Genomic DNA, 25,513 nt, shown 5'->3' with positions numbered 1-25,513 from the left:
CAAATTCACATCTTTGAAATTCTCTCTGCTGCTCTAAAAGCTGCCGACGCTGCAAAAAAAACCTCATCAAGTGTCTTCTGGTTCCCCTGAAATGAGACAAAACCGACTTTACAGCAGCAGATTATTTTCAGCCAAAACCTCCTGAATATTGATGGAAAAGTAAAAAGTTTCATTCATTCATAACGAGGGAGAAAAGTTTTAAATTCGTCTGCCAGTGGAGCCGATTCATCAATATTAGCAAATTATTCACTTAAAAGAAGCTCAAACAATATTTACCTCATTTCAACTGTACTCAGTTATTTGCTCTAGTAATTAAAGATAAAGATTTTGTGTTTTTCCAGTGCAAGCACTTAAAAAAACATCCATTTTGTTTTATGGGAATAAATTTGTTTTTGCTTTTTTTTTGGTGTCTGGAAAATGAGCCGCTCCAAAAATACGTTAAAACATGTCAGAAATCAGCAGACACCAGCCCTCAAACGGTCACCTAGCAACCACGGCAGAGTTCCGCCCGTTGCCTAGCAACCACGGCAGAGTTCCGCCCGTTACCTAGCAACCACGGCAGAGTTCCGCCCGTTACCTAGCAACCACGGCAGAGTTCCGCCCGTTACCTAGCAACCACGGCAGAGTTCCGCCCGTTACCTAGCAACCACGGCAGAGTTCCGCCCGTTACCTAGCAACCAGGGCAGAGTTCCGCCCGTTACCTAGCAACCACGGCAGAGTTCCGCCCGTTGCCTAGCAACCCAAAAAGAGCTCCAGGACATTTGGTGAGCTGGTTTTACTCCACTTCTGCTTTTCAAGTTTAAAGGGACAGAACACTAATCTTATGATCTAAAAATGACCTTTGTGATTAAAAATGTAACAGACGTGTTTTGTGTGGACCGATCCCAACATGTTCAAGCACAGTGACCCACCTCTAAAAGAGAACCTCAGAGCCGCCAGGCTCCCGGTCCGGTGACCACAGCAGTGGACGTCTGTTCCATAAATCACGACGATGCAGATTTAGCTCATTTTCAGGGTTCAGGTGTCGGCGGATCACTAAAAACCTCCGTCTGCCGTTTGGCGCTTCGTCGTGAAGTAATGCAGAAAGGAGAAGGTTGCTGCGTAATGTCCCAACCTGCAGGGGGCGCTCTCCAGCAGCCGCTTGCTACAAGCAGCAGAATATCATCAGAGATATTCAGAGACGGCCGACGGCAGCAGCAGGAGCTGCTCGGGTCCGTGACCCGGTTTGGGATCAGAACTTCAGGGAAGGCAGAGAGGAAATCTGGAAGCACGTCGGAGACGAGAGGACAGAAAGTACCAAGACCACTTTGTGTTGTCAGCGTTGATGATCTACTTTCCACGGACCGACTGGACCTCAGAGGGAACCGGTCCAGTAACCGTCAGCTTCAGAACCGTGGCGGGTTCTTCCCACCGCAGGCGGGACCGGACCTCAGAGGGAACTTTACAGAACGATCGTGGTCCGTTTTAGAGTTTTTCTGGACCTTAAGGTTCCTTCTGGAGCGACTTCCTGTGGAACCTGCTGGTCCTTTCCAGAACTTTCCAGGATTCTTCACAGGAGCTGAAGGTTCTGCCGTCCCGGTCCGTTAACCTGTGAAACTTTGGGGAACTCAAAGAGATCCGGAACGGTTCAGAACTTTCAGGGAACCAGGCAGGAACCAGCAGGATACTTTCTACAACTTACCGGTTCTGTCCGTTTCTCCAGGTCCGTTAACGGTTCCGTCTATCTCCAGGTCCGTTAACGGTTCTGTCCGTCTCCAGGTCCGTTAACGGTTCCGTCTGTCTCCAGGTCCGTTAACGGTTCTGTCCGTCTCCAGGTCCGCTAACGGTTCCGTCCGTCTCCAGGTCCGTTAACGGTTCTGTCCGTGTCTCCAGGTCCGTTAACGGTTCTGTCCGTCTCCAGGTCCGCTAACGGTTCCGTCCGTCTCCAGGTCCGTTAACGGTTCTGTCCGTGTCTCCAGGTCCGTTAACGGTTCTGTCCGTGTCTCCAGGTCCGTTAACGGTTCTGTCTCCGTCTCCAGGTCCGCTAACGGTTCTGTCTGTCTCTCCAGGTCCGTTAACGGTTCTGTCTCCGTCTCCAGGTCCGTTAACGGTTCTGTCTCCGTCTCCAGGTCCGCTAACGGTTCTGTCCGTGTCTCCAGGTCCGTTAACGGTTCTGTCTCCGTCTCCAGGTCCGTTAACGGTTCTGTCCGTGTCTCCAGGTCCGTTAACGGTTCTGTCTCCGTCTCCAGGTCCGTTAACGGTTCTGTCCGTGTCTCCAGGTCCGCTAACGGTTCTGTCCGTGTCTCCAGGTCCGTTAACGGTTCTGTCTCCGTCTCCAGGTCCGCTAACGGTTCTGTCCCTGTCTCCAGGTCCGTTAACGGTTCTGTCTCCGTCTCCAGGTCCGTTAACGGTTCTGTCTCCGTCTCCAGGTCCGTTAACGGTTCTGTCCGTGTCTCCAGGTCCGTTAACGGTTCTGTCTCCGTCTCCAGGTCCGCTAACGGTTCTGTCCGTGTCTCCAGGTCCGTTAACGGTTCTGTCTCCGTCTCCAGGTCCGTTAACGGTTCTGTCCGTGTCTCCAGGTCCGTTAACGGTTCTGTCCGTGTCTCCAGGTCCGTTAACGGTTCTGTCCGTGTCTCCAGGTCCGTTAACGGTTCTGTCTCCGTGTCTCCAGGTCCGTTAACGGTTCTGTCCGTGTCTCCAGGTCCGTTAACGGTTCTGTCCGTGTCTCCAGGTCCGTTAACGGTTCTGTCCGTCTCCAGGTCCGTTAACGGTTCTGTCCGTGTCTCCAGGTCCGTTAACGGTTCTGTCTCCGTGTCTCCAGGTCCGTTAACGGTTCTGTCCGTGTCTCCAGGTCCGTTAACGGTTCTGTCCGTCTCTCCAGGTCCGCTAACGGTTCTGTCCGTCTCCAGGTCCGTTAACGGTTCTGTCCGTCTCTCCAGGTCCGTTAACGGTTCTGTCCGTCTCTCCTGGTCCGCTAACGGTTCTGTCCGTCTCCAGGTCCGCTAACGGTTCTGTCCGTGTCTCCAGGTCCGCTAACGGTTCTGTCCGTCTCCAGGTCCGCTAACGGTTCTGTCCGTGTCTCCAGGTCCGCTAACGGTTCTGTCTCCGTGTCTCCAGGTCCGCTAACGGTTCTGTCCGTCTCCAGGTCCGTTGAGGGTGGTGGTTCCGACCGAGTCGGTCTCGTCCTTCCTCGGCGACACCGCCCTGCTGCGCTGCGAGGTCTCCGGCGACCCGAGGCCCGTCATCCGCTGGCAGAAGAACCGGGACGACCTGCCGCTCAGCTTCCAGGCCGAGTCCCGGCTGGCGGTTCTGCCGTCCGGGTCGCTGCAGGTGAGCCGGGTCCAGCCGCCGGACTCGGCGACGTACCGCTGCCTGGCCGACAACCCGGGCAGCACCAGGACCGGGACGGACGCCGAACTCCGAGTTCTGCCAGGTATGAAAACGCGACCCAGGTTCTGTTCGCTTGGACCTCAGCGGTTCTGAGATCAGGTCGGTCCTCTTCATCTCCTCCTCTTCCTCAGAACCGGGCCTCAGCAGGAACCTCCAGTTCCTCCAGCGTCCGTCCCGAGTATCGGCCCTCCTGGGAACCGACGCCGTGCTGGAATGTTCCGCCTCCGGATATCCGACTCCCGGCATCCAGTGGCGGAGAGGAGAGGAGCTGATCCAGAGCTGGTGGGTGGTTCTGTGTTCTGGGTTCCGGGTTCTGGGTTCTGGGTTCTGTGTTCCGGGTTCTGTGTTCTGGGTTCTGTGTTCCGGGTTCTGGGTTCCGGGTTCAGTTTAAAAATGTCTTAAATTTAGCCGTAGCTGAATCAGTTCCTGTTTTTATTCCATGTAGTTCGTTTTCCTCAGGAGACTTTCAGTTGAATCAGATGTGGCTACCGCTAACTAGCCTCCAACTAGCTGCTAACTAGCAGTTAACTGGACCGATAACAAGCAGTAAACTAGTCGCTAACTAGCGGCTAGCTAACCACCAACTAGGAAGTCAACTAGCCGCCAACTGGAACGATAACTAGCAGTTAACTAGCCGCCAATTAGTCACTTACTAGCTGCTAACTCGCCACCAATTTGTCGCTAACTAGCGGATAACTAGTTGCCAACTAGACCGATAACTAGCCATTAACCAGCTGCTAACTAGCTGATAATTAGCCACTAACTAGCCGCCAACTACCCGCTAACTAGCTGATAATTAGCAGTTAATTAGGCGCCAACTACCCGCTAACTGGCTGCTAATTTGTAGTTAACTAGCCGCAAAGTAGCTGCTAACTAGCCGCTAACTAGCCGTTAACCAGCCGCTAACCAGCTGCTTAATTCTATGCTAACTAGCAGATATCTAGCTGCTAACCAGCTGCTAATTCGATGCTAACTAGCCTCTAACCAGCCGATATCTAGCCGTTAACCAGTCGCTAACTAGCTGCTAACCAGTCGCTAACTAGCTGTTAATTCGATGCTAATTAGCAGTTAACTAGCCGCTAACCAGCTGCTAATTCGATGCTAACTAGCCTCTAATCAGCCGCTATCTAGCTGTTAACAAGCTGCCAACTAGCCGTTAACCAGTCGCTAACTAGCTGCTAATTAGCAGTTAACTAGCCGCTAACCAGCCGTTAACCAGCCGCTAACTTGCTGCTAATTTGATGCTAACTCGCCGTTAACCAGCCACTAACTAGCTGCTAATTAGCTGTTAACTCGCCGTTAACCAGCCGCTAACCAGCCGCTAACCAGCCGTTAACCAGCCGCTAACTAGCTGCTAATTAGCTGCTAACTCGCCGCTAACCAGCCGTTAACCAGCCGCTAACCAGCCGTTAACCAGTCGCTAACCAGCCGTTAACCAGCCGCTAACTAGCTGCTAATTAGCTGCTAACTCGCCATTAACCAGCGGCTAACCAGCGGCTAACCAGCCTCTAACTAGCATCTAACTAGCCGCTAACCAGCCGCTAACTAGCTGCTAACTAGCCATTAACCAGCCGCTAACCAGCTGCTACCAGTCATGCTGCAGTACCAGTGAGGTCGTCGGGTCACTGATTCTCGTTGGTCTTCCAGGAACCAGAAGTTCTCGCTGCTCGCCGGCAGCAACCTGATCATCAGAACCGTCACCGACGACGACGCCGGCGCCTACAGCTGCACGGCGTCCAACAGGAACCAGAACATCACGGCGCAGGCGGAGCTCAGCGTCCGAGGTGAGCAGAACCAACAGAACCACGAATGAAAGGTCCTCCAGCCGGGTCGACCAGAACCAAACGGCGCCAACAGAACGGCGTGACGCCGTTTCAGCCTGAGGCGGCAGGAAACGGACCTGCAGGTCATCAGATGAGCTGCCGGCAGCAACTTCCTGTCTGCAGCTCGTGTTTTTACGATTCCTCCTCTGTGACCTTCCTCTCCTTCCTGCGCGGAGGAGGCGTCGTTCTGCCGGTGATGGAGGTTTGGGACGTGATTCCCGGGAACGCCGTCAGATTTCCATCTGCCGCCGTAATGAGAGGCGGCCATTTTGTTCTGGGAGCTCAGAGCAAACAGAAGCAGCTGCTGTTGGTTCACTGATGGCAGCAGCACCTGCGGGCGCCGCTGGGACAGCGTCTCTCACACTGTGTCCCACAGTGTCCTGCTGAGTCTCACTGCGTCCCACTGAGTCCCACTGTGTCCCACTGAGTCTCACTGTGTCCCACTGTGTCTCACTGTGTCTCACTGAGTCCCACTGTGTCTCACTGAGTCCCACTGCGTCCCACTGTGTCTCATTGTGTCCCACTGTGTCCCGCTGCGTCCTGCTGCGTCCTTCTGCGTCCCACTGTGTCTCATTGTGTCCCGCTGCGTCCTGCTGCGTCCTTCTGCGTCCCACTGAGTCCCACAGTGTCTCACTGCGTATCACTGCGTCCCACAGTGTCTCCGTGTCCCGCTGTGTCCCACTGTGTCCCGCTGCGTCTCACTGTGTCCCACAGTGTCTCATTGTGTCCCACTGTGTCTCACTGTGTCCCATTGTGTCTCCCTGTGTCCCGCTGCGTCCCACAGTGTCTCATTGTGTCCCACTGTGTCCCGCTGCATCTCACTGCGTCCCACAGTGTCTCCGTGTCCCGCTGCGTCTCACTGAGTCCCACTGTGTCTCCCTGTGTCCCACTGTGTCCCACTGTGTCTCCCTGTGTCCCACTGTGTCTCCGTGTCCCGCTGCGTCCCACAGTGTCTCCCTGTGTCCCACTGTGTCCCACTGTGTCCCGCTGCGTCTCACTGAGTCCCACTGTGTCTCCCTGTGTCCCACTGCGTCCCACAGTGTCTCATTGTGTCCCACTGTGTCTCACTGTGTCCCATTGTGTCTCCCTGTGTCCCGCTGCGTCCCACAGTGTCTCATTGTGTCCCACTGTGTCCCGCTGCGTCTCACTGCGTCCCACAGTGTCTCCGTGTCCCGCTGCGTCCCACTGTGTCCCACAGCGTCCCACAGTGTCTCCCTGTGTCCCACTGTGTCCCACTGTGTCTCCCTGTGTCCCACTGTGTCTCCGTGTCCCGCTGCGTCCCACTGTGTCCCACTGCGTCCCACAGTGTCTCACTGTGTCCCACTGTGTCTCACTGAGTCCCACTGTGTCCCACTGCGTCCCACAGTGTCTCATTGTGTCCCACGGTGTCTCACTGAGTCCCACAGTGTCTCACTGTGTCCCACAGTGTCTCACTGCGTCTCACTGTGTCCCGCTGCGTCTTTGTCTACATAATTTACTGAAGAAAAACAGAATGAGACAAAGTCTGGGATCACATCCGTCCATAAGTCTCAACATTAGGACAATAAGACGTCTTTATTTTAAGACATTTCAAGAAGAATAAAGTAATTTGTCCTTAAATACTTTGATCCCAGTCAGGCCCTGCAGAAAGCTGCTATAAACGCGCTTAGCTGTTTGGTAAGCTAGTTAGGCTAACTTTAAAACAAGCTAGCTCTGTCTTTATGAGCACAAAACCACTAGCTAGCATTCCTTTTAGATGCAAAGAAGCCAGTTAGCTAGTTAGCTAGTTAGCTAGTTAGCTAGTTAGCCAGTTAGCTCATTGTAAGTCCAGAGTTGCGTCCAGACGGCTGGACTCATGTTTTCATGTCGACTCATTTCTGTTGCAGAAGAAACCGGCCGAGGAGACAGAGAGTTTTAAAAACAGATGATTTCTCGCGTTTTCGCTGCAGCTCAGATGTTTTCGGTGAAACTTTCTCGTTTCGCTGTAACGAGTCGAAGCTGCACCGAGAGTCCAGAGAGGTTCGTTTTTTCTCTGCCGTAGCTCTGAGGATCCTCCAACAGGGACGTCTGCAGGTCGCCACGGCGACGCCGACGTATGGAGATGCGCGCGCGCTGCGACTCCGCGCGGCGTTTGACCGTCGTCGTCGCGCGATTAGGATAACGAATGCGTGTGTCGTTTCCGTGGTAATGAGCGCATTATTAGCCTCGTTAGCCGGCTCCTGTTAGCGGGTCGATGAAATCTGACTCGGCAGCTCCGCTGTCCGAACGCCGGCGTTCGATTCCGGGTCCTCTGGCACCACGCAGTAGGGACAGGAACCGGGCCTGGATGGGCTCAGCTGTTCGATGTGAGACGGGGTTCTGCGGACGCCAGGCATCCAAACGTGAACTCTTGAGTGAAGCGACGTTCCTTCGTCTTGTGATTTAGATCGAACTCAATGTTCTGTGTTGTTTCAGAAAATGCTGAGAATCTTACATGAGTTTGTTGGTGACATAGAACTGGAGGAGCTGCGAAAAGTCAGTGGGAACGGCTCAGCGCTAGCTGCTAGCATATTAGCCAACAGCTAATATGCTAGCAGCTAGCATATTAGCCAACAGCTAATATGCTAGCTGCTAGCATATTAGCTAGCAGCTAGCATATTAGTCAACAGCTAATATGCTAGCTGCTAGCATATTAGCCAACAGCTAATATGCTAGCTGCTAGCATATTAGCTAGCAGCTAGCATATTAGTCAACAGCTAATATGCTAGCTGCTAGCATATTAGTCAACAGCTAATATGCTAGCAGCTAGCATATTAGCCAACAGCTAATATGCTAGCAGCTAGCATATTAGTCAACAGCTAATATGCTAGCTGCTAGCATATTAGTCAACAGCTAATATGCTAGCTGCTAGCATATTAGCCAACAGCTAATATGCTAGCAGCTAGCATATTAGCCAACAGCTAATATGCTAGCTGCTAGCATATTAGCTAGCATATTAGTCAACAGCTAATATGCTAGCTGCTAGCATATTAGTCAACAGCTAATATGCTAGCTGCTAGCATATTAGTCAACAGCTAATATGCTAGCTGCTAGCATATTAGCCAACAGCTAATATGCTAGCAGCTAGCATATTAGCCAACAGCTAATATGCTAGCTGCTAGCATATTAGCTAGCATATTAGTCAACAGCTAATATGCTAGCTGCTAGCATATTAGTCAACAGCTAATATGCTAGCTGCTAGCATATTAGCTAGCAGCTAGCATATTAGCTGTTGGCTAATATGCTAGCAGCTAGCATATTAGCTGTTGGCTAATACCTCTGGCTTTGGGGGCTCAGCCAATCAGAGCCCAGGAACATAAATGGTGCTCTTTGATTGGCCAGAACCACCAGAACCATCAGAACCATCAGAACCACCAGAACCATCAGAACCACCAGAACCATCAGAACCACCAGAACCATCAGAACCATCAGAACCACCAGAACCACCAGAACCATCAGAACCATCAGAACCTCCAGAACCATCAGAACCTCAAGAACCATCAGAACCATCAGAACCTCCAGAACCATCAGAACCATCAGAACCATCAGAACCACCAGACCCACCAGAACCATCAGAACGACCAGAACCATCAGAACCTCCAGAACCATCAGAACCTCCAGAACCACCAGAACCATCAGAACCACCAGAACCATCAGAACCTCCATCTGTTCTCCAGCTGCAGATTAAATCCTGGCCGTCTCTCTGTTCAGAGTGTTTAATCCCAGCAGCAGCAGGTGATGCAGCAGCATCAGCTGATGCTGCAGCAGCAGCTGCAGCAGCTTTTGCTCTTTTTGTCTTTGCCCTTTCCTCATGTTTCCTCTGCTGCAGCTCTTTAAAGCCTCTCCCTGGGAGCCGACGGATCAAATCAATCCTCTGTCCTGTAATCTCTGTAATCCCGGGTTGAAACTCTCTGGAGTCACGGAGGGAGAGCAGGAAGCGGGAAGTTTTCACTCCCGGGTGTGAATATTTATGAAAACTGGCAGCAGATCATCACTTCCTGTTTATGAGTTTAACTCTGTTTTCTTGGCGTTTCTCCAACCGACTCGTTTCCTGGAACATTTTCCCTGTTTTTATTTATTATTTTTCCATTTTTCTTTATTGGTGCTTTTGCGTCAGTGTGTCTTTATTTCTGTCCACGTCTCTTGGTCTCAATTTAATCCTGGATTTTTCCCGATTATTTTATGTTTTTTTGATCCAGGTTTTTCCTGGTTTCCCTTGAATTTGTCCCAGATTTATCCTCGTTTTACTATTGTTTCTTTTTCCAGTTTTTATTCTAAATTCTTCCTGATTTTTTTTTTTTGTGAAAGACGCAGATCAGCATGTTTGTCTCAATAAAATTATTTTCTAGTTTTTTTTAAATGTGGCGTTTCTGAACAATTTAACCTTTATTTTATATAATTTTATCTTTTTTTCTAGTTTCGTCCCGGTTTGGTTCTGGTCGGCACGGTGGTGGCGGTGCGGTGATGTGGGAACCGTTTCTGCTCGGAGTCAGTAAATGTTAACAGAGTGAGCGCTCTTTGCCTCTGAGGATCTCTGAGCAGAGTTAGTCCTTCACATCTGAGTGAGAGCAGCTACAGCCCATTAACCCTTTCACCGCCCTGACGGACACACACACCCTGGATGGGTGTGTGTGTGTGTGTGTGTGTGTGTGTGTGTGTGTGTGTGTGTGTGTGTGTGTGTGTGTGTGTGTGTGTGTGTGTACACACTTAATGACTAATAGTTTCAGCCGCTGGTTTAAGTGCAGATTTAAAAAGCCGCTTAAGAAATGTCTGCTGGTGTGTTGGACTCTGTGTGTGTGTGTGTGTAATTGTCCTTCACTGAATGCTGGTGTCTTGCACACACACACACACACACACACACACACACACACACACACACACACACACGGCAGATGTTCATGGAGCTGATTTCCATCTGAATGCAGAGTGGAAGTTATTAGCGCAGCATCACTGATAGCTCTGTGTGTGTGTGTGTGTGTGTGTGTGTGTGTGTGTGTGTGTGTGTGTGTGTGTGTGTGTGTGTGTGGGTGTGTGTGTGTGTGTGTGTGTGTGTGTGTGTGTGTGTGTCTGTGTGTGTGTGTGTGGGTGTGTGTGTGTGTGTGTGTGTGTGTGTTCCAGTTGCTCATTCTTTACGTTCTCAGCGTTTTCTTGTCATTTTTACGGTTATTATTCCTCATTGTGACACAATGAGCTGCAGATGATGATCCGGTTTTATTTCAGTCAGAACCTGGTTCTGGTCCTGGTTCTGGTTATGGTTTAGGTTCTGGTTCTGGTCCTTGTCCTGGTTCTGGTCCTTGTCCTGGTTCTGGTCCTGGTCCCGGTTCTGGTCCTGGTTCTGGTCCGGTTCTGGTCCTGGTTCTGACCCTGGTCCTGGTTCTGGTCCTGGTTCTGGTCCGGTTCTGGTTCTGGTCCTGGTTCTGGTCCTGGTCCTGGTTCTGGTCCAGTTCTGGTTCTGGTCCTGGTTCTGACCCGGGTCCTGGTTCTGGTCCTGGTCCTGGTTGTGACCCTGGTCCTGGTTCAGGTTCAGGTCCTGGTTCTGGTCCGGTTCTGGTTCTGGTCCTGGTTCTGTTCCTGGTCCCGGTTCTGACCCTGGTCCTGGTTTTGGTTCTGACCCTGGTTCTGGTCCTGGTTGTGACCCTGGTCCTGGTCTTGGTTCTTGTTCTGTTCCTGGTCCTGGTTCAGGTTCAGGTCCTGGTTCTGGTCCTGGTTCTGGTCCGGTTCTGGTTCTGGTCCTGGTTCTGACCCTGGTCCTGGTTCTGGTCCTGGTTGTGACCCTGGTCCTGGTTCAGGTTCAGGTCCTGGTTCTGGTCCGGTTCTGGTTCTGGTCCTGGTTCTGTTCCTGTTTCTGTCCATGGTTCTGGTCCTGTTCCTGGTCCTGGTTCTGACCCTGGTCCTGGTTCAGGTTCTGGTCCTGGTTCAGGTTCAGGTCCTGGTTCTGTTCCTGGTTCTGACCCTGGTCCTGGTTCTGGTTGTGACCCTGGTCCGGTTCTGGTTCTGGTCCTGGTTCTATTGAATATTCTGATATTGTAATTTCGGCATCAGACTAAACACGTTGTAAATGAATCGTTCAGATTGTTTTCTGCTGTCGACCAATCAGGGATGCCCACTAATATTTGAATTATCATCTTTAAATCTGTCGCAACTGGAGCTCAAATGAACATAACAGAGGAAATCTCTCTATAAAACATCAAAGTCTGCACTTAAATCTAATGCAGATGCTGAGCAGAGCAGGTCAAAGGTCATCCATGATGATGCTAACCCTTAAAGCTACAGGATGTAGCTTTAACAAAAACATATTTCTACTCATTGACTGTTGATACAGATGATGTGAGGAAGCATCCAGCTCCTCTGATCCCCCCAGACTAGAAACAACCAATCAGAGCCAGGAGGCGGGGCTTAACGCTGTCAATCACCACGCTCTGAGGGGCATGAATGCTAATGCTAGTTAGCGTAGCCGCTGATGACGGCGGATAAACGGTTTTCCTGCAGCGGTGAGTCGATCAGGAGGAAATAAAAACCATTTTCCTCCTTAGAGATTATAATTAAAACATAATAACGAAACTTTTAACGACGTATTTTTATCCTCTTAAAGTAAACAACGCAGTTAAAAACTACATCCCCACGGCGCTCCGGCTCCCCGCGGCGCTCCGGCTCCCCGCGGCGCTCCGGCTCCCCACGGCGCTCCGGCTCCCCACGGCGCTCCGGCTCCCTCCCCGCGGCGCTCCGGCTCCCCGCGGCGCTCCGGCTCCCCGCGGCGCTCCGGCTCCCTCCCCACGGCGCTCCGGCTCCCCACGGCCCTCCGGCTCCCTCCCCGCGGCGCTCCGGCTCCCCACGGCGCTCCGGCTCCCCGCGGCGCTCCGGCTCCCTCCCCCGGCGCTCCCGCTCCCCCCGGCGCTCCGGCTCCCCCCGCGGCGCTCCGGCTCCCTCCCCACGGCGCTCCGGCTCCCCACGGCGCTCCGGCTCCCTCCCCACGGCGCTCCGGCTCCCCACGGCGCTCCGGCTCCCTCCCCACGGCGCTCCGGCTCCCTCCCCGCGGCGCTCCGGCTCCCTCCCCGCGGCGCTCCGGCTCCCCACGGCGCTCCGGCTCCCTCCCCACGGCGCTCCGGCTCCCCACGGCGCTCCGGCTCCCTCCCTGCGGCGCTCCGGCTCCCTCCCCGCGGCGCTCCGGCTCCCTCCCCGCGGCGCTCCGGCTCCCTCCCCGCGGCGCTCCGGCTCCCTGCGGCGCTCCGGCTCGTGTTTATCCGTGTTTAGAAGCGACATGCTGACAGTCGGCAGACGTTCCCGTTGCTGTCAGGAAGGTTTTGACGCTCGCACCGCCGCCGACGCGGGCTAAAAATGGCCGCCGCCTCACATCATGAGCAGAACCTGGAGGTGACGCTTCGCCCCGACTCGGCCCTGTTTACAACCTGCTGAGCCGAGTGACACCTGAACGCCTCGCCCCTGAACGCCTCGCCCCTGAACGCCTCGCCCCTGAACGCCCGCCTCGCCCCTGAACGCCTCGCCCCTGATACAAACTCCACTGAAGTGCCGACTAACCTGATTGGTTGTTTCTCGTTGGCGCTGGGAGAAAGCAGAGGAGCTAAATTTATACTGGTTTCTATAAAATGTTAGTAAAGAGCAGCTTTAGCACAAACAAACCTTCCTTACCTCCTTCTCTGGCGCGGCAGACATTTTATTTGTTTGTGTTGGTGAACGCTGTCCTCTGATTGGCCGCTTGTTTGTCGCAGTTCCTCCTCAGTTCCTGAACTACCCGACCAACAGCCTCGCCTACGAGGCGACAGACATCGAGCTGGAGTGCGCCGTGACGGGGAACCCGCTGCCGACCGTCCGCTGGATGAAGAACGGGGAGGAGGTCATTCCCAGTGACTACTTCCAGATCGTAGTGAGTTCCCTACTGGTTCCCTCCTAGTTCACTCCAAGTTCCCTAATGGTTTCCTTCTAGTTCCCTACTGGTTCCCTCCTAGTTCCCTCCAGGTTCTCCCTTGGTCCCCTCCTAGTTTCCTCCAGGTCCCCTCCAGGTTCCCTCCAGGTTCCCTCCTGGTTCCCTCCTAGTTCACTCCAGGTTACATGAAGGGTCCCTCCTAGTTTCCTCCTGGTTCCCTCCAGGTTGCCTCCTGGTTCCCTCCTGGTTCCCTCCAGGTTCCCTTCAGGTTCTCTCCTAGTTCCCTCCAGGTTCCCTTCAGGTTCTCTCCTGGTTCCCTCCTAGTTCACTCCAGGTTACATGAAGGGTCCCTCCTAGTTTCCTCCTGGTTCCCTCCAGGTTGCCTCCTGGTTCCCTCCAGGTTCCCTCCTGGTTCCCTCCAGGTTCCCTCCTGGTTCACTCCAGGTTCCCTTCAGGTTCTCTCCTAGTTCCCTCCAGGTTACATGAAGGGTCCCTCCTAGTTCCCTCCAGGTTCTCCCTTGGTCCCCTCCTACTTTCCTCCAGGTCCCCTCCAGGTTCCCTCCTAGTTCCCTCCAGGTTCTCCCTTGGTCCCCTCCTAGTTTCCTCCAGGTCCCCTCCTGGTTCCCTCCAGGTTCCCTCCTAGTTCCCTCCAGGTTCCCTCCTAGTTCCCTCCAGGTTCTCCCTTGGTCCCCTCCTAGTTTCCTCCAGGTCCCCTCCTGGTCCCCTCCTGGTTCCCTCCTGGTTCCCTCCAGGTTTCCTCCTGGTTCCCTCCAGGTTGCCTCCTGGTTTCCTCCTGGTTCCCTCCAGGTTCCCTTCAGGTTCTCTCCAGGTTCACTCCTAGTTCCCTCCAGGTTCTCCCTTGGTCCCCTCCTAGTTTCCTCCAGGTCCCCTCCTGGTCCCCTCCTGGTTCCCTCCTGGTTCCCTCCAGGTTTCCTCCTGGTTCCCTCCAGGTTGCCTCCTGGTTCCCTCCAGGTTCCCTCCAGGTTCCCTTCAGGTTCTCTCCAGGTTCACTCCTAGTTCCCTCCAGGTTCTCCCTTGGTCCCCTCCTAGTTCCCTCCAGGTCCCCTCCTGGTCCCCTCCTGGTTCCCTCCAGGTTCCCTCCAGGTTTCCTCCTGGTTCCCTCCAGGTTCCCTCCAGGTTCCCTTCAGGTTCTCTCCAGGTTCACTCCTAGTTCCCTCAAGGTTCCCTCCTAGTTCACTCCAGGTTACATGAAGGGTCCCTCCTAGTTCCCTCCAGGTTCTCCCTTGGTCCCCTCCTACTTTCCTCCAGGTCCCCTCCTGGTTCCCTCTTAGTTCCTTCCTGGTTTCTCCAGAAGACAGGAAGACAGACAGACAGACAGACATGGTGATTCCATGTTTCTGTTTCAGGACGGAACCAACCTGCAGATTCTGGGTTTGGTGAAATCGGACGAAGGATTTTATCAGTGTGTGGCTGAAAACTCGGCCGGCGGCGCCCAGGCCACGGCCCAGCTGCTGCTGAGAGAGCCAGGTAGGACGGACACACACACACACACACACACACACACACACACACACACACCACCTCCATCACTTCCTCATTATCCATCAACAATCATTCATTTTCAGTCTTTGTTTCTCCGTGTAAAAGACGCCCGGCATTCCGACGGTTCCTGAAGGCAACATTTCGCTCCGGGACGTTTTCTTGAGTTTTTCTCTGAATGTCCTGGAAAATCCTGGACCAGTGGAGGTTCTTAGTGACTCCCAGGATCTGGTTCAAGCTAAACAGACGTTAGTTTTCGTCTTGACGTGTCGCTTTAGGAAAAGTTGATGAAATAACTTCCTTAATTTCACGTAGCAGAAACGGAAACGCTCCATGTTGAGTCTCTTGCCTTACCAGAGGCTCCAAGCTGCTGCTGCTGCTGCTGCTTGGCGTCTTCACTTCCTGTTTCTTATCGTCGCCGTCTGATGACATCACTGGTTGATGGAAACACACCTGATGATTCACTTTTTGTTTCTTTTTCAAAGCTGAAGTTCGAGCCTGCAGCTCGGAGGCGAGCAGAAATACTCTTTCAATCTATCATGATGATTCTGTTAGCTGTTGGGAAAGTTCTGGAAAGTATCCTTAAAGCTTGTAGAAAGTAGCTGTCCACTTCTGAGAATATAATGCTGTTTTTTATGTACTTGGACAAAAAGACAACAATGAAAGTTCAGGAAAGTTTTTGGAAAAGTACTTTTCATGCATCTGGCCTGTAGGAAAGTGCTAGAAAGTATCATGTTTGTTTTATAATATCCTTAAAGTTTAGAGAAAGTAACTGTCCACTTCTGAGAAAATAATGTTGTTTTTTATGTACTTGGACCAAAAAGACAACAATGAATGTTCAGGAAAGTTTTTGGAAAAGTACTTTTCATGCATCTGGCCTGTAGGAAAGTGTTAGAAAGTATCATGTTTGTTTTATAATATCCTTAAACCTTGTAGAAAGTAACTGTCCGCCTCTGAGAATATAATGTTTTTTATGTACTTGGACAAAAAGACAACAATGAAAGTTCAGGAAAGTTTTTGGAAAAGTACTTTTCATGCATCTGGCCTGTAGGAAAGTGCTAGAAAGTATCATGTTTGTTTTATAATATCCTTAAAGTTTAGAGAAAGTAACGTTGTTTTTTATGTACTTGGACAAAAAGACAACAATGAAAGTTCAGGAAAGTTTTTGGAAAAGTACTTTTCATGCATCTGGCCTGTAGGAAAGTGTTAGAAAGTATTGTGTTTGTTTTATAATATCCTTAAAGTTTGTAGAAAGTAACTGTCCGCCTCTGAGAATATAATGTTTTTTATGTACTTGGACAAAAAGACAACAATGAAAGTTCAGGAAAGTTTTTGGAAAAGTACTTTTCATGCATCTGGCCTGTAGGAAAGTGTTAGAAAGTATCATGTTTGTTTTATAATATCCTTAAAGTTTAGAGAAAGTAACGTTGTTTTTTATGTACTTGGACAAAAAAACAACAATGAAAGTTCAGGAAAGTTTTTGGAAAAGTACTTTTCATGCATCTGGCCTGTAGGAAAGTGTTAGAAAGTATCATGTTTGTTTTATAATATCCTTAAAGCTTGTAGAAAGTAACTGTCCACTTCTGAGAATATAATGATGTTTTTTATGTACTTGGACCAAAAAAACAACAATGAAAGTTCGGGAAAGTTTTTGGAAAAGTACTTTTCATGCATCTGGCCTGTAGGAAAGTGTTAGAAAGTATCATGTTTGTTTTATAATATCCTTAAAGCTTGTAGAAAGTAACTGTCCACCTCTGAGAATATAATGTTTTTTATGTACTTGGACAAAAAAACAACAATGAAAGTTCAGGAAAGTTTTTGGAAAAGTACTTTTCATGCATCTGGCCTGTAGGAAAGTGTTAGAAAGTATCATGTTTGTTTTATAATATCCTTAAAGCTTGTAGAAAGTAACTGTCCACTTCTGAGAATATAATGTTTTTTATGTACTTGGACAAAAAAACAACAATGAAAGTTCAGGAAAGTTTTTGGAAAAGTACTTTTCATGCATCTGGCCTGTAGGAAAGTGTTAGAAAGTATCATGTTTGTTTTATAATATCCTTAAAGTTTAGAGAAAGTAACTGTCCACTTCTGAGAAAATAATGTTGTTTTTTATGTACTTGGACAAAAAAACAACAATGAAAGTTCAGGAAAGTTTTTGGAAAAGTACTTTTCATGCATCTGGCCTGTAGGAAAGTGTTAGAAAGTATCATGTTTGTTTTATAATATCTTTAAAGTTTAGAGAAAGTAACTGTCCACTTCTGAGAATATAATGTTTTTTATGTACTTGGACAAAAAAACAACAATGAAAGTTCAGGAAAGTTTTTGGAAAAGTACTTTTCATGCATCTGGCCTGTAGGAAAGTGTTAGAAAGTATCATGTTTGTTTTATAATATCCTTAAGGCTTGTAGAAAGTAACTGTCCACCTCTGAGAATATAATGTTTTTTATGTACTTGGACAAAAAAAACAACAATGAAAGTTCAGGAAAGTTTTTGGAAAAGTACTTTTCATGCATCTGGCCTGTAGGAAAGTGTTAGAAAGTATCATGTTTGTTTTATAATATCTTTAAAGTTTAGAGAAAGTAACTGTCCACTTCTGAGAATATAATGTTTTTTATGTACTTGGACAAAAAAAACAACAATGAAAGTTCAGGAAAGTTTTTGGAAAAGTACTTTTCATGCATCTGGCCTGTAGGAAAGTGTTAGAAAGTATCATGTTTGTTTTATAATATCCTTAAAGCTTGTAGAAAGTAACTGTCCACCTCTGAGTAAGTTCAGGGAAAGTGAATGAAAGCTCTTTGAAGGTATCCTTACAAATTACTCTGTAAGGTCATGGAAAGTTCCTTGAAGGTTCTGGAAAGTTTCCTGGAAGTCTAAAGAAATGAACAGTTTACTTCTGAGAATGTAGGGAAACTATTCTGTATTTCTACAAAAAAAAACAACACTGAGTAAGTTCAGGGAAAGTATCACAAAAACTAAATGAAAGTACTTCACAGTTTCAGGGGGGAAACGACCTGCAGGTCTGGCAGAAAGTTTCGGTTTAAATTCACGGGAATCGTTCATGGAAAGTTCCTTCAGTTCGTCACAGGTTTGTGGTAAAGTCACAGAAAGCATCACCGGCTCAGCCGGAGCGTCAGACGCCGTATTTCAGCCATGTCTGCCTCCATGTCTTCTTCGCCGCTCTGGGGTCCTTGTTTTGGTCTTTGAAGGCAGCTTCCTGTTTGATCCTTTCTCGTCTCTGCAGCTCCATGCTGGTCAGATTAGCGCCAGTAGCCGGATGGATGGATGGCCGGCCGGCCGGGTTTTGGCAGCGCCGCTGTTTGTTGTCGTCGTCGTTAGCCGCGTTTGGGTTAAAGCCCGGCTGGCCGTGTTGGGTGACAGCGGATTCCGCCGTCTGGTCAGCAGAACTGCCGAGTCAGCAAAACCTGACCGACGAGAGTTTGGAGGATTTTAAACTTTAAACGGCGACGCAGAGCGAGCGGATGGAGAACTCTCTCTCTCTCTCTCTCTCTCTCTCTTGCTCTATCCTTCTCTCTCTCTCTCTCTCACTCTCTCTCTATCGCTCTCTCGCCCTCTCTCTCTTGCTCATTCTCTCTCTATCCCTCTCTCTCTCTCTTGCTCTCTCTATCTCTCTCGCTCTCTTTCTCTCGCTCTCTCTATCTCTCTCTCGCTCTCTCTCTTGCTCATTCTCTCTCTCTATCTCTCTCGCTCTCTCTCTCTTGCTCATTCTCTCTCTCTCTCTCTCTCTCTCTTGCTCTCTCTATCTCTCTCTCTCTCGCTCTTGCTCATTCTCTCTATCCCTCTCTCTCTCTCTCTTTCTCTCTCCCTCTCTCTCTCTCTCTCTCTCTCTCTCTCCCTCTCTCTCTCTCTCTCTCTCTCTCTCCCTCTCTCTCTCTCGCTCTCTCTCTTGCTCTATCCCTCTCTCTCTCTCTCTCTCTCTCCCTCTCTCTCTTGCTCTCTCTATCCCTCTCTCTCTCTCTCTCTCTCTCTCTCTCCTTTAATCACTGTTCATCGTGCTTCTTCCCCTCCTGAGCTGCGGCGGCGCAGATGGCGGCACACAGACATTAAGAGGGTCAGATGGCTGGTGTTGTCGCTCGGTTACTATCGCCACGGGAACCCAGCATGCTCGCAGCAGCCAATCAGAGATTCCCACAGGAATCACGCTGTGCGTGTGTGTGTGTGTGTGTGTGTGTGTGTGTGTGTGTCTCAGCGGCTCTTCACACGGCGGGTTTTCCTCTGTTTTCTCTGAGCTTCAGAAACGAAACGCCGTCAGACGTTAATTAACGAGGAACAGATGCAGGTGGAGGCGCTTCTGCTGTCGCCAGCGACGAAACGCTTCGCTGCTTAGAGGCTCCGTATCTTCACATCCTGCATGTTTCACACACAGACTTTCACTTTTTAAGTCTTTATGTCGGGGTGAAGTTTCTGTGTTCCTCAGAGAAAATGCAGCTAAACATGGAATCAGTGAGTTTAAACCACAGATTGCATCCATTAGCAGCAATGGAGGCGTACGGAGCTACATTCCAGCCGTAAAGTTTATTTGAAAAAAAAAACAATAATGACAAAAAAAACGTGAAAAAACTTTTTTAAAAAATTGGAAAAATGAAAAATAAAGTTCAAAACTAGTTTTCAGTTTTTAAAGTATTTTGGTAAAATGTCTCATGGCCCCAGTACATAATGTTTGTTGATTTTGAAATACATTTTTTTTTATTATTTATTTAAATTTGAAATCAAAAATTTAATTTTAAAATTGAATTTTTGAAAAAAAAAATTTTTTTGAATTTAAAAAAATTGTTTTTTTGAATTTTTGAAGAAAAAAAATTGTTTTTACAATGACAAAATTTTCAAATAAAATTTAAAATTGATGCTGAATAAACAATTTAGAAATAAAGTAAAAACACACAAATAACCTGCTTTAGTAGTTTTAAAACCAAATATTTGCACTAATATTCATGAAGCTAGCGTTAGCGCGTTAGCGCTAACGCTAGCTTCAACAGGCTGCAGCCAATCAGCAGGCTGCAGCCAATCAGCATCAACAGGCTGCAGCCAATCAGCATCAAGCAAACCGAATGCTGCTCCTGGATTGGCTGTCTTTTAAACGCTAGCCGTTAGCATGCTAACTAGCATGGCTCTGGACCAAACTGCCTTTTTCGGAATATTTTCTCTAGAAAATCGTCGATTCTGTAAAATTATCTGGATAATTAGAAATTCCAGAGGGAAAAAAACCAAGTGAAAATGTTTTGGATTTTGTTCTGGACATTTTCTGGCCCATCCCTCCTGACTCTGGGTTTGTTGTAAGCGGCGGCTCTGATTTGGTCTGGATAGGGGTCAAAGGTCAGGGGGGGGGGGTGTCGTCCCGCCGCCTGCAGACGACTCACAGAAACTCATCAGGAGGGATGAAGAGCTGAACCTCCACCAAATCAGAGGGACTCGTCTGATCTGAACTGGGATCGAAATGGTTGAGGGGAACGAGGGAGGAAAGGAAAAACTGAAGAAAGGAGAGAATGAACCGAGGAGAGAAATGAACAGATGAAAAATGAAATGATGAAAGGAGGAATAAAGGAAGGAGAAATGGATGAAAGGAGAAAAAACGAGGTGGAAAGATGTTTGAGGGAGAATTCGGTGAACGAGACGGAGGAGAGGAGGAGGAGGAAGAGGAGGAGGAAGATACGGATGGACGGAGACGGAGGAAGAGAAAAGTAAGAGATGGGAGGGTCAAGCGAAGGGCAGAGAGAGAGAGAGAGAGAGAGAGAGAGGAGGAAGTGTGTCAGCCATGACAGATTTGTATTCCACAGCGAGCGTCTGACCTTAGCAAACTCATCACACACACACACACACATGCACACACACACACACACACACACACACACACACACACACACACACACACACACACACACACACACACACACACACACACACACTCACACTCAGAGTTTTTATCTCACACACACAGGAATGCTTTCAGTCGTCTACCTTCGCCCGTCTCTCTTCTCCTCCGCACAAATCGACACTCCGGCCGTCGCCGTACCGACGGCAACGGCCGACCGCAGGATAAAAGGGGGGGCGTTACCATGGCGATGACGGTCAGCCCCCCCCCCCCCTTACCCCCCCATCAGCAGAGGAGAGACATGAAGACGATTATCAGCAAAACCTTCAGAGGACAGAGAGGAGGGACAGTCATCCATCCATCCATCCATTCAGTGGGTCTAATTAAAAGGTTCCCAGTCCGTGTCCCTGTTGGACTCCATAGTTAATCCAGTATGTATGGAGCTCCATCTGTGTCGTAAATAGGATTGAGTTTCTTTCCGTCCAGTGAAACGTCCCAAATCTTCACATATCCACAGAAGCAACTGATTTCTGAATCTGCCGCTCGGACCTGAAATAAAAGTCACCCACATCTCTGCACTGTAAAAACTCCTGAACCTGTTTAATTTCCTCCGTCCCTCTTGAGTTTCCTGGTCATTTCCATTTTCTCCTCCTCCTCCTCCTCCTCCTCCCTCCTGCGCCGCGTTCTCCATCTCCTCGTTCTTCCGTCACAGCTTGTGTTTTCCTGCTCCTTTGTAACCGACTGCTGCTGCTCTGACGGCGTGGGGGGAAAAAAAACAACAAAAAACAAAACCTGCTACGGAAACGAAAACAAACCGAGACACGGAAACAATCTGTCTGCCGAGTGTCATTTCAATCCACAGCGAGTGGCACAGGCGACCCGGCGACGCGCCGGATGACAGATTTAATGGGATTCAGCCCCAAAAACACCTGTTTGATGTGAAGGAGAGACAGAAAAACAGTCATTAGGATTCAGATAATGTCATCAGACGGCTCGGTCCTACAGGGATCTGCATTTCCCCTGCAACATCCTGGTCTCTGTCAGCGGCTCTCAAGGATTTCTGAAGGTGTCCAGAGTTTTAGTTGGACTTTAGCTGCTTTTTAAAATCAGCTTTTTGTAAGGACATGTCAACATTCAGCTGTAGAAATCGAAGGAATCGGTCCATATGAAACCAAATGAGGCGCTGAGTTAAACGTAAAATTACTAGCTTGGTAGCTCCTGGACTTAAAATAGCTGGATGAAATAACTTTAAATCAACAGGACATATAACAACTTTCTAAAATAGCTAGCTAGCTAATGGACATTAAATGTCTTGCTAATATAGCTAGCTAGCTAATGGACATTAAATATCTTGCTAAAATAGCTAGCTAGCTAATGGACATTAAATGTCTTGCTAAAATAGCTAGCTAGCTAATGGACATTAAATATTTTGCTAATATAGCTAGCTAATGGACATTAAATATCTTGCTAAAATAGCTAGCTAGCTAATGGACATTAAATGTCTTGCTAATAGCTAGCTAGCTAATGGACATTAAATATCTTGCTAAAATAGCTAGCTAGCTAATGGACATTAAATGTCTTGCTAATATAGCTAGCTAGCTAATGGACATTAAATATCTTGCTAAAATAGCTAGCTAGCTAATGGACATTAAATGTCTTGCTAAAATAGCTAGCTAGCTAATGGACATTAAATATTTTGCTAATATAGCTAGCTAATGGACATTAAATATCTTGCTAAAATAGCTAGCTAGCTAATGGACATTAAATGTCTTGCTAAAATAGCTAGCTAGCTAATGGACATTAAATATCTTGCTAAAATAGCTAGCTAGCTAATGGACATTAAATGTCTTGCTAAAATAGCTAGCTAGCTAATGGACATTAAATATCTTGCTAAAATAGCTAGCTAGCTAATGGACATTAAATATTTTGCTAATATAGCTAGCTAATGGACATTAAATATCTTGCTAAAATAGCTAGCTAGCTAATGGACATTAAATGTCTTGCTAAAATAGCTAGCTAGCTAATGGACATTAAATATCTTGCTAAAATAGCTAGCTAGCTAATGGACATTAAATGTCTTGCTAATATAGCTAGCTAGCTAATGGACATTAAATATCTTGCTAAAATAGCTAGCTAGCTAATGGACATTAAATATCTTGCTAAAATAGCTAGCTAGCTAATGGACATTAAATATTTTGCTAATATAGCTAGCTAATGGACATTAAATATCTTGCTAAAATAGCTAGCTAGCTAATGGACATTAAATGTCTTGCTAAAATAGCTAGCTAGCTAATGGACATTAAATATCTTGCTAAAATAGCTAGCTAGCTAATGGACATTAAATATCTTGCTAAAATAGCTAGCTAGCTAATGGACATTAAATGTCTTGCTAAAATAGCTAGCTAGCTAATGGACATTAAATATCTTTCTAAAATAGCTAGCTAGCTAATGGACATTGAATATCTTGCTAAAATATCTAGCTAGCTAATGGACATTAAATATCTTGCTAAAATAGCTAGCTAGCTAATGGACATTAAATATTTTGCTAAAATATCTAGCTAGCTAATGGACATTAAATATCTTGCTAAAATAGCTAGCTTTCTCATTGATGTAAAATAGCTAGCTCGCTAGTGCCCAGAATTTGCTTGCCAAAATAGCTAAGTACCTTGCTGGCCTCTGAACGTAAAACAACAAGCTAAAATACTAGCTAGCTAAAGTAGTTAGCTAGCTTGCCTTCTCCTGGATGGAAATTGGTTAGCCAAAAACAGCTAGCTTGCTACTGGAAGTAAAATATCCATCTAACTATAAATCCAGCTATGATTTTTCAAAGTGCTCCAGTTCCTCCAGCACAATGCTGCCACCACCGTGCTTCACATTGGAGAAGACGTGCATTTAGCTTCTGGTACCAAAATAAAATGAGGAGCCGCAGCATCAAAGGGAAACACTTATTCTATGTTTAGTTAGATTTTTTTCCTCGTCGTTCTGCTGATCTCTAAATCCCCTCGTCTTTGAAAACCTCCTCTGCACAAAACGTCTCCAGAAACAGAAGCGGAGATGTTTATCCTCCTCCTCCTCCTCCTCCTCAGAGCAGATCTCTCCTCGAAGTCGGCTTTTATCGAGCTCAGAAAATGGAAGGTCATCTGTATTATGAGTGAGCGTCTGTGTGTGTGTGTGTGTGTGTGTGTGTGTGTGTGTGTTGCTATCGATCGGTCAGAGGTTGGAGGTTCGTGCCTCTCCACCTACCCCGTAACGTGTCGCCACGCTGAGTGTGTGTTCACGTCGGTGTGTGTGTTGTCACTCGGGCATCGATCGCCCGGTGCGATGAAGCAGCCGCCATCATCGCTCAGGACAAAGAGGCTGAAGGAGCCGCCGCCGCCTGGCGGTTTGGTCGTTATCGAGCCGTCCTGCTGCTCTGGAGGCTTTTAAACGACATATTTAAACGAAAACAAAGTCGCTTCCTGCTCTTATTTTGGTGCTTTTATGCGAAAAGGCTCCAGGTTTTTCGTGGAGACGAATCTCAGGCGGCTCTAGAAACGAATAACTGGATTTTATTTACAAGCTACAAGCGAGTCGCTAACATCAGCAGCATGTCGATGGGAAATGTTCAGATTGATGATCGGTCTGGTTTCTGTCGCTTTAAGCTGATGAATGAGCGGAACCGTCCGAGATGGAAATCAGCTCTGGAAGTTTGTTTTCAGGTTTTGTGTTTGGCTTCTGGAACCGGCAGCTTCTCTGCACAGCTTGTATTTTAATATCCCAGATTTCAGAATCAAATCTTCTGATTTCTGAGTTTCCTCGTAGTGAAAGTAAAGAGAAAAACGTGCAGAGAAAAATGTTTCCAGAGACTCTGGAGAGAAATCTGTTATTTACCTTCTAATCTACGTAATTACTGATCTACTTCTTACTTATCCACCTTCTGACTCATCCACACACCTGTTCGTCCAGCTCTTCTTCCTGCTGCTGCTTCATTGATGTTTCTGTTCCGTGAAGCGCACCAGTCCCTCCTGCAGCAAAAGCTCCCTCTCAGCATGATGCTGCCTCCTCCGTGCTTGTTGTTCCGTCTTTTTTTTTTTCCCCCTCCCAAATGAATGAAGGTTTCTGGAGTTTTGGCTCCTTCTTCTTCTTCTTCTTCGCTGCGTGTCTTTCCAGCCCATGTTGGGACAGAACTCGGTTTGTTGTCGATGGCGACTCTTGTTTTAAATGTGGGTTTTGGTCGGTCTCGCACCAGAACCCGTCCTCCATCCGGCTTCCCGCTGCTTTCCCTCCGTTCGGGCGGGTTTTTTTTTTTTTTTTTTCCCGGATCAGAAAAGCGAACGGTGAAAGGAACTGGAGGTGCGACGCATCGTGAAGCTGCTCGATGTAACGAACCATCGTGAAAAACGCAGCAGGAGGAAAACCTTCCCCTTGTTTTCCTCCAGAGCGGCTGATGATGTCACGGGGGTCAAAGGTCGCGGCTTTCACAGTAATAACATCAGAGAACGGCGGCGCAGCGTGACAGAAAAACACCTGGAATTACTGGAAATTACGCTGGAGGCTTTTCCACTGTGATTGTTCATGCAAGTCACACACACACACACACGCACACACACACACACACACACACACACACACACACACACACACACACACACACACACTCTCTAAGCTGCTTTCAGCAGGTTGTTTTTAACAGCCTTCGTTTTGGACCTTCTCGCCTCAGTTTCCTGAAACTATAATGTAAATAAACTCTTATTTTAATTTAGTCCATAAAGAACTTTATTCTCTTTGGGTCATTTCTGTTATTTATTAATCCGATTGATTCGCTTCAGCTCTACAAAATACACTGCAAAAGCACAAAATCCTACCAAGTATTTTTGTTTATTTTCAAATATCTTGATTTTGAAATGAGACCAAACTAAACTAAACTACCAAAAACTTTCAGCTTCTTTCCAGTCAATAATTCCTTCATATTGGTGACAAAGTTCTGGTGGATTATTTCACTTCAAACAAAACGTTTTCCCACGTTATAAATAAAATAATTTACCACTGGAACAAGAACTTTGTCATCAATCTAAAGGAAATATTAGAAGAAGCTCTTTTCTCCTGCTGAAGTTTGAATTTGTCTTATTTACAGTG

The 25,513-nt window shown here is 48.1% G+C and overlaps 1 protein-coding gene across 1 annotated transcript in view; it reads left to right on the top strand.

Moving 5' to 3' along the window:
- Window positions 1–25,513, top strand: part of dcc (DCC netrin 1 receptor) — a 166,135-nt gene that overhangs the window by 56,480 nt on the left and 84,142 nt on the right. The window contains exons 5-9 of the mRNA XM_081613898.1: window positions 3,125–3,412; window positions 3,501–3,651; window positions 5,017–5,153; window positions 12,917–13,071; window positions 14,439–14,559. Of these exons, the coding sequence (XP_081470024.1) occupies window positions 3,125–3,412; window positions 3,501–3,651; window positions 5,017–5,153; window positions 12,917–13,071; window positions 14,439–14,559 (852 nt within the window). The remainder of the gene's footprint in view (window positions 1–3,124; window positions 3,413–3,500; window positions 3,652–5,016; window positions 5,154–12,916; window positions 13,072–14,438; window positions 14,560–25,513) is intronic.

Source organism: Poecilia reticulata, chromosome 12 (genome assembly GCF_904066995.2).
Source record: "Poecilia reticulata chromosome 12, P_reticulata-male-v2, whole genome shotgun sequence".
In the NCBI taxonomy this organism is placed as follows: Eukaryota; Metazoa; Chordata; class Actinopteri; order Cyprinodontiformes; family Poeciliidae; genus Poecilia; species Poecilia reticulata.
Note: the sequence above shows the minus strand (reverse complement) of the source record. Positions and strands in the feature narration are given on the sequence as shown.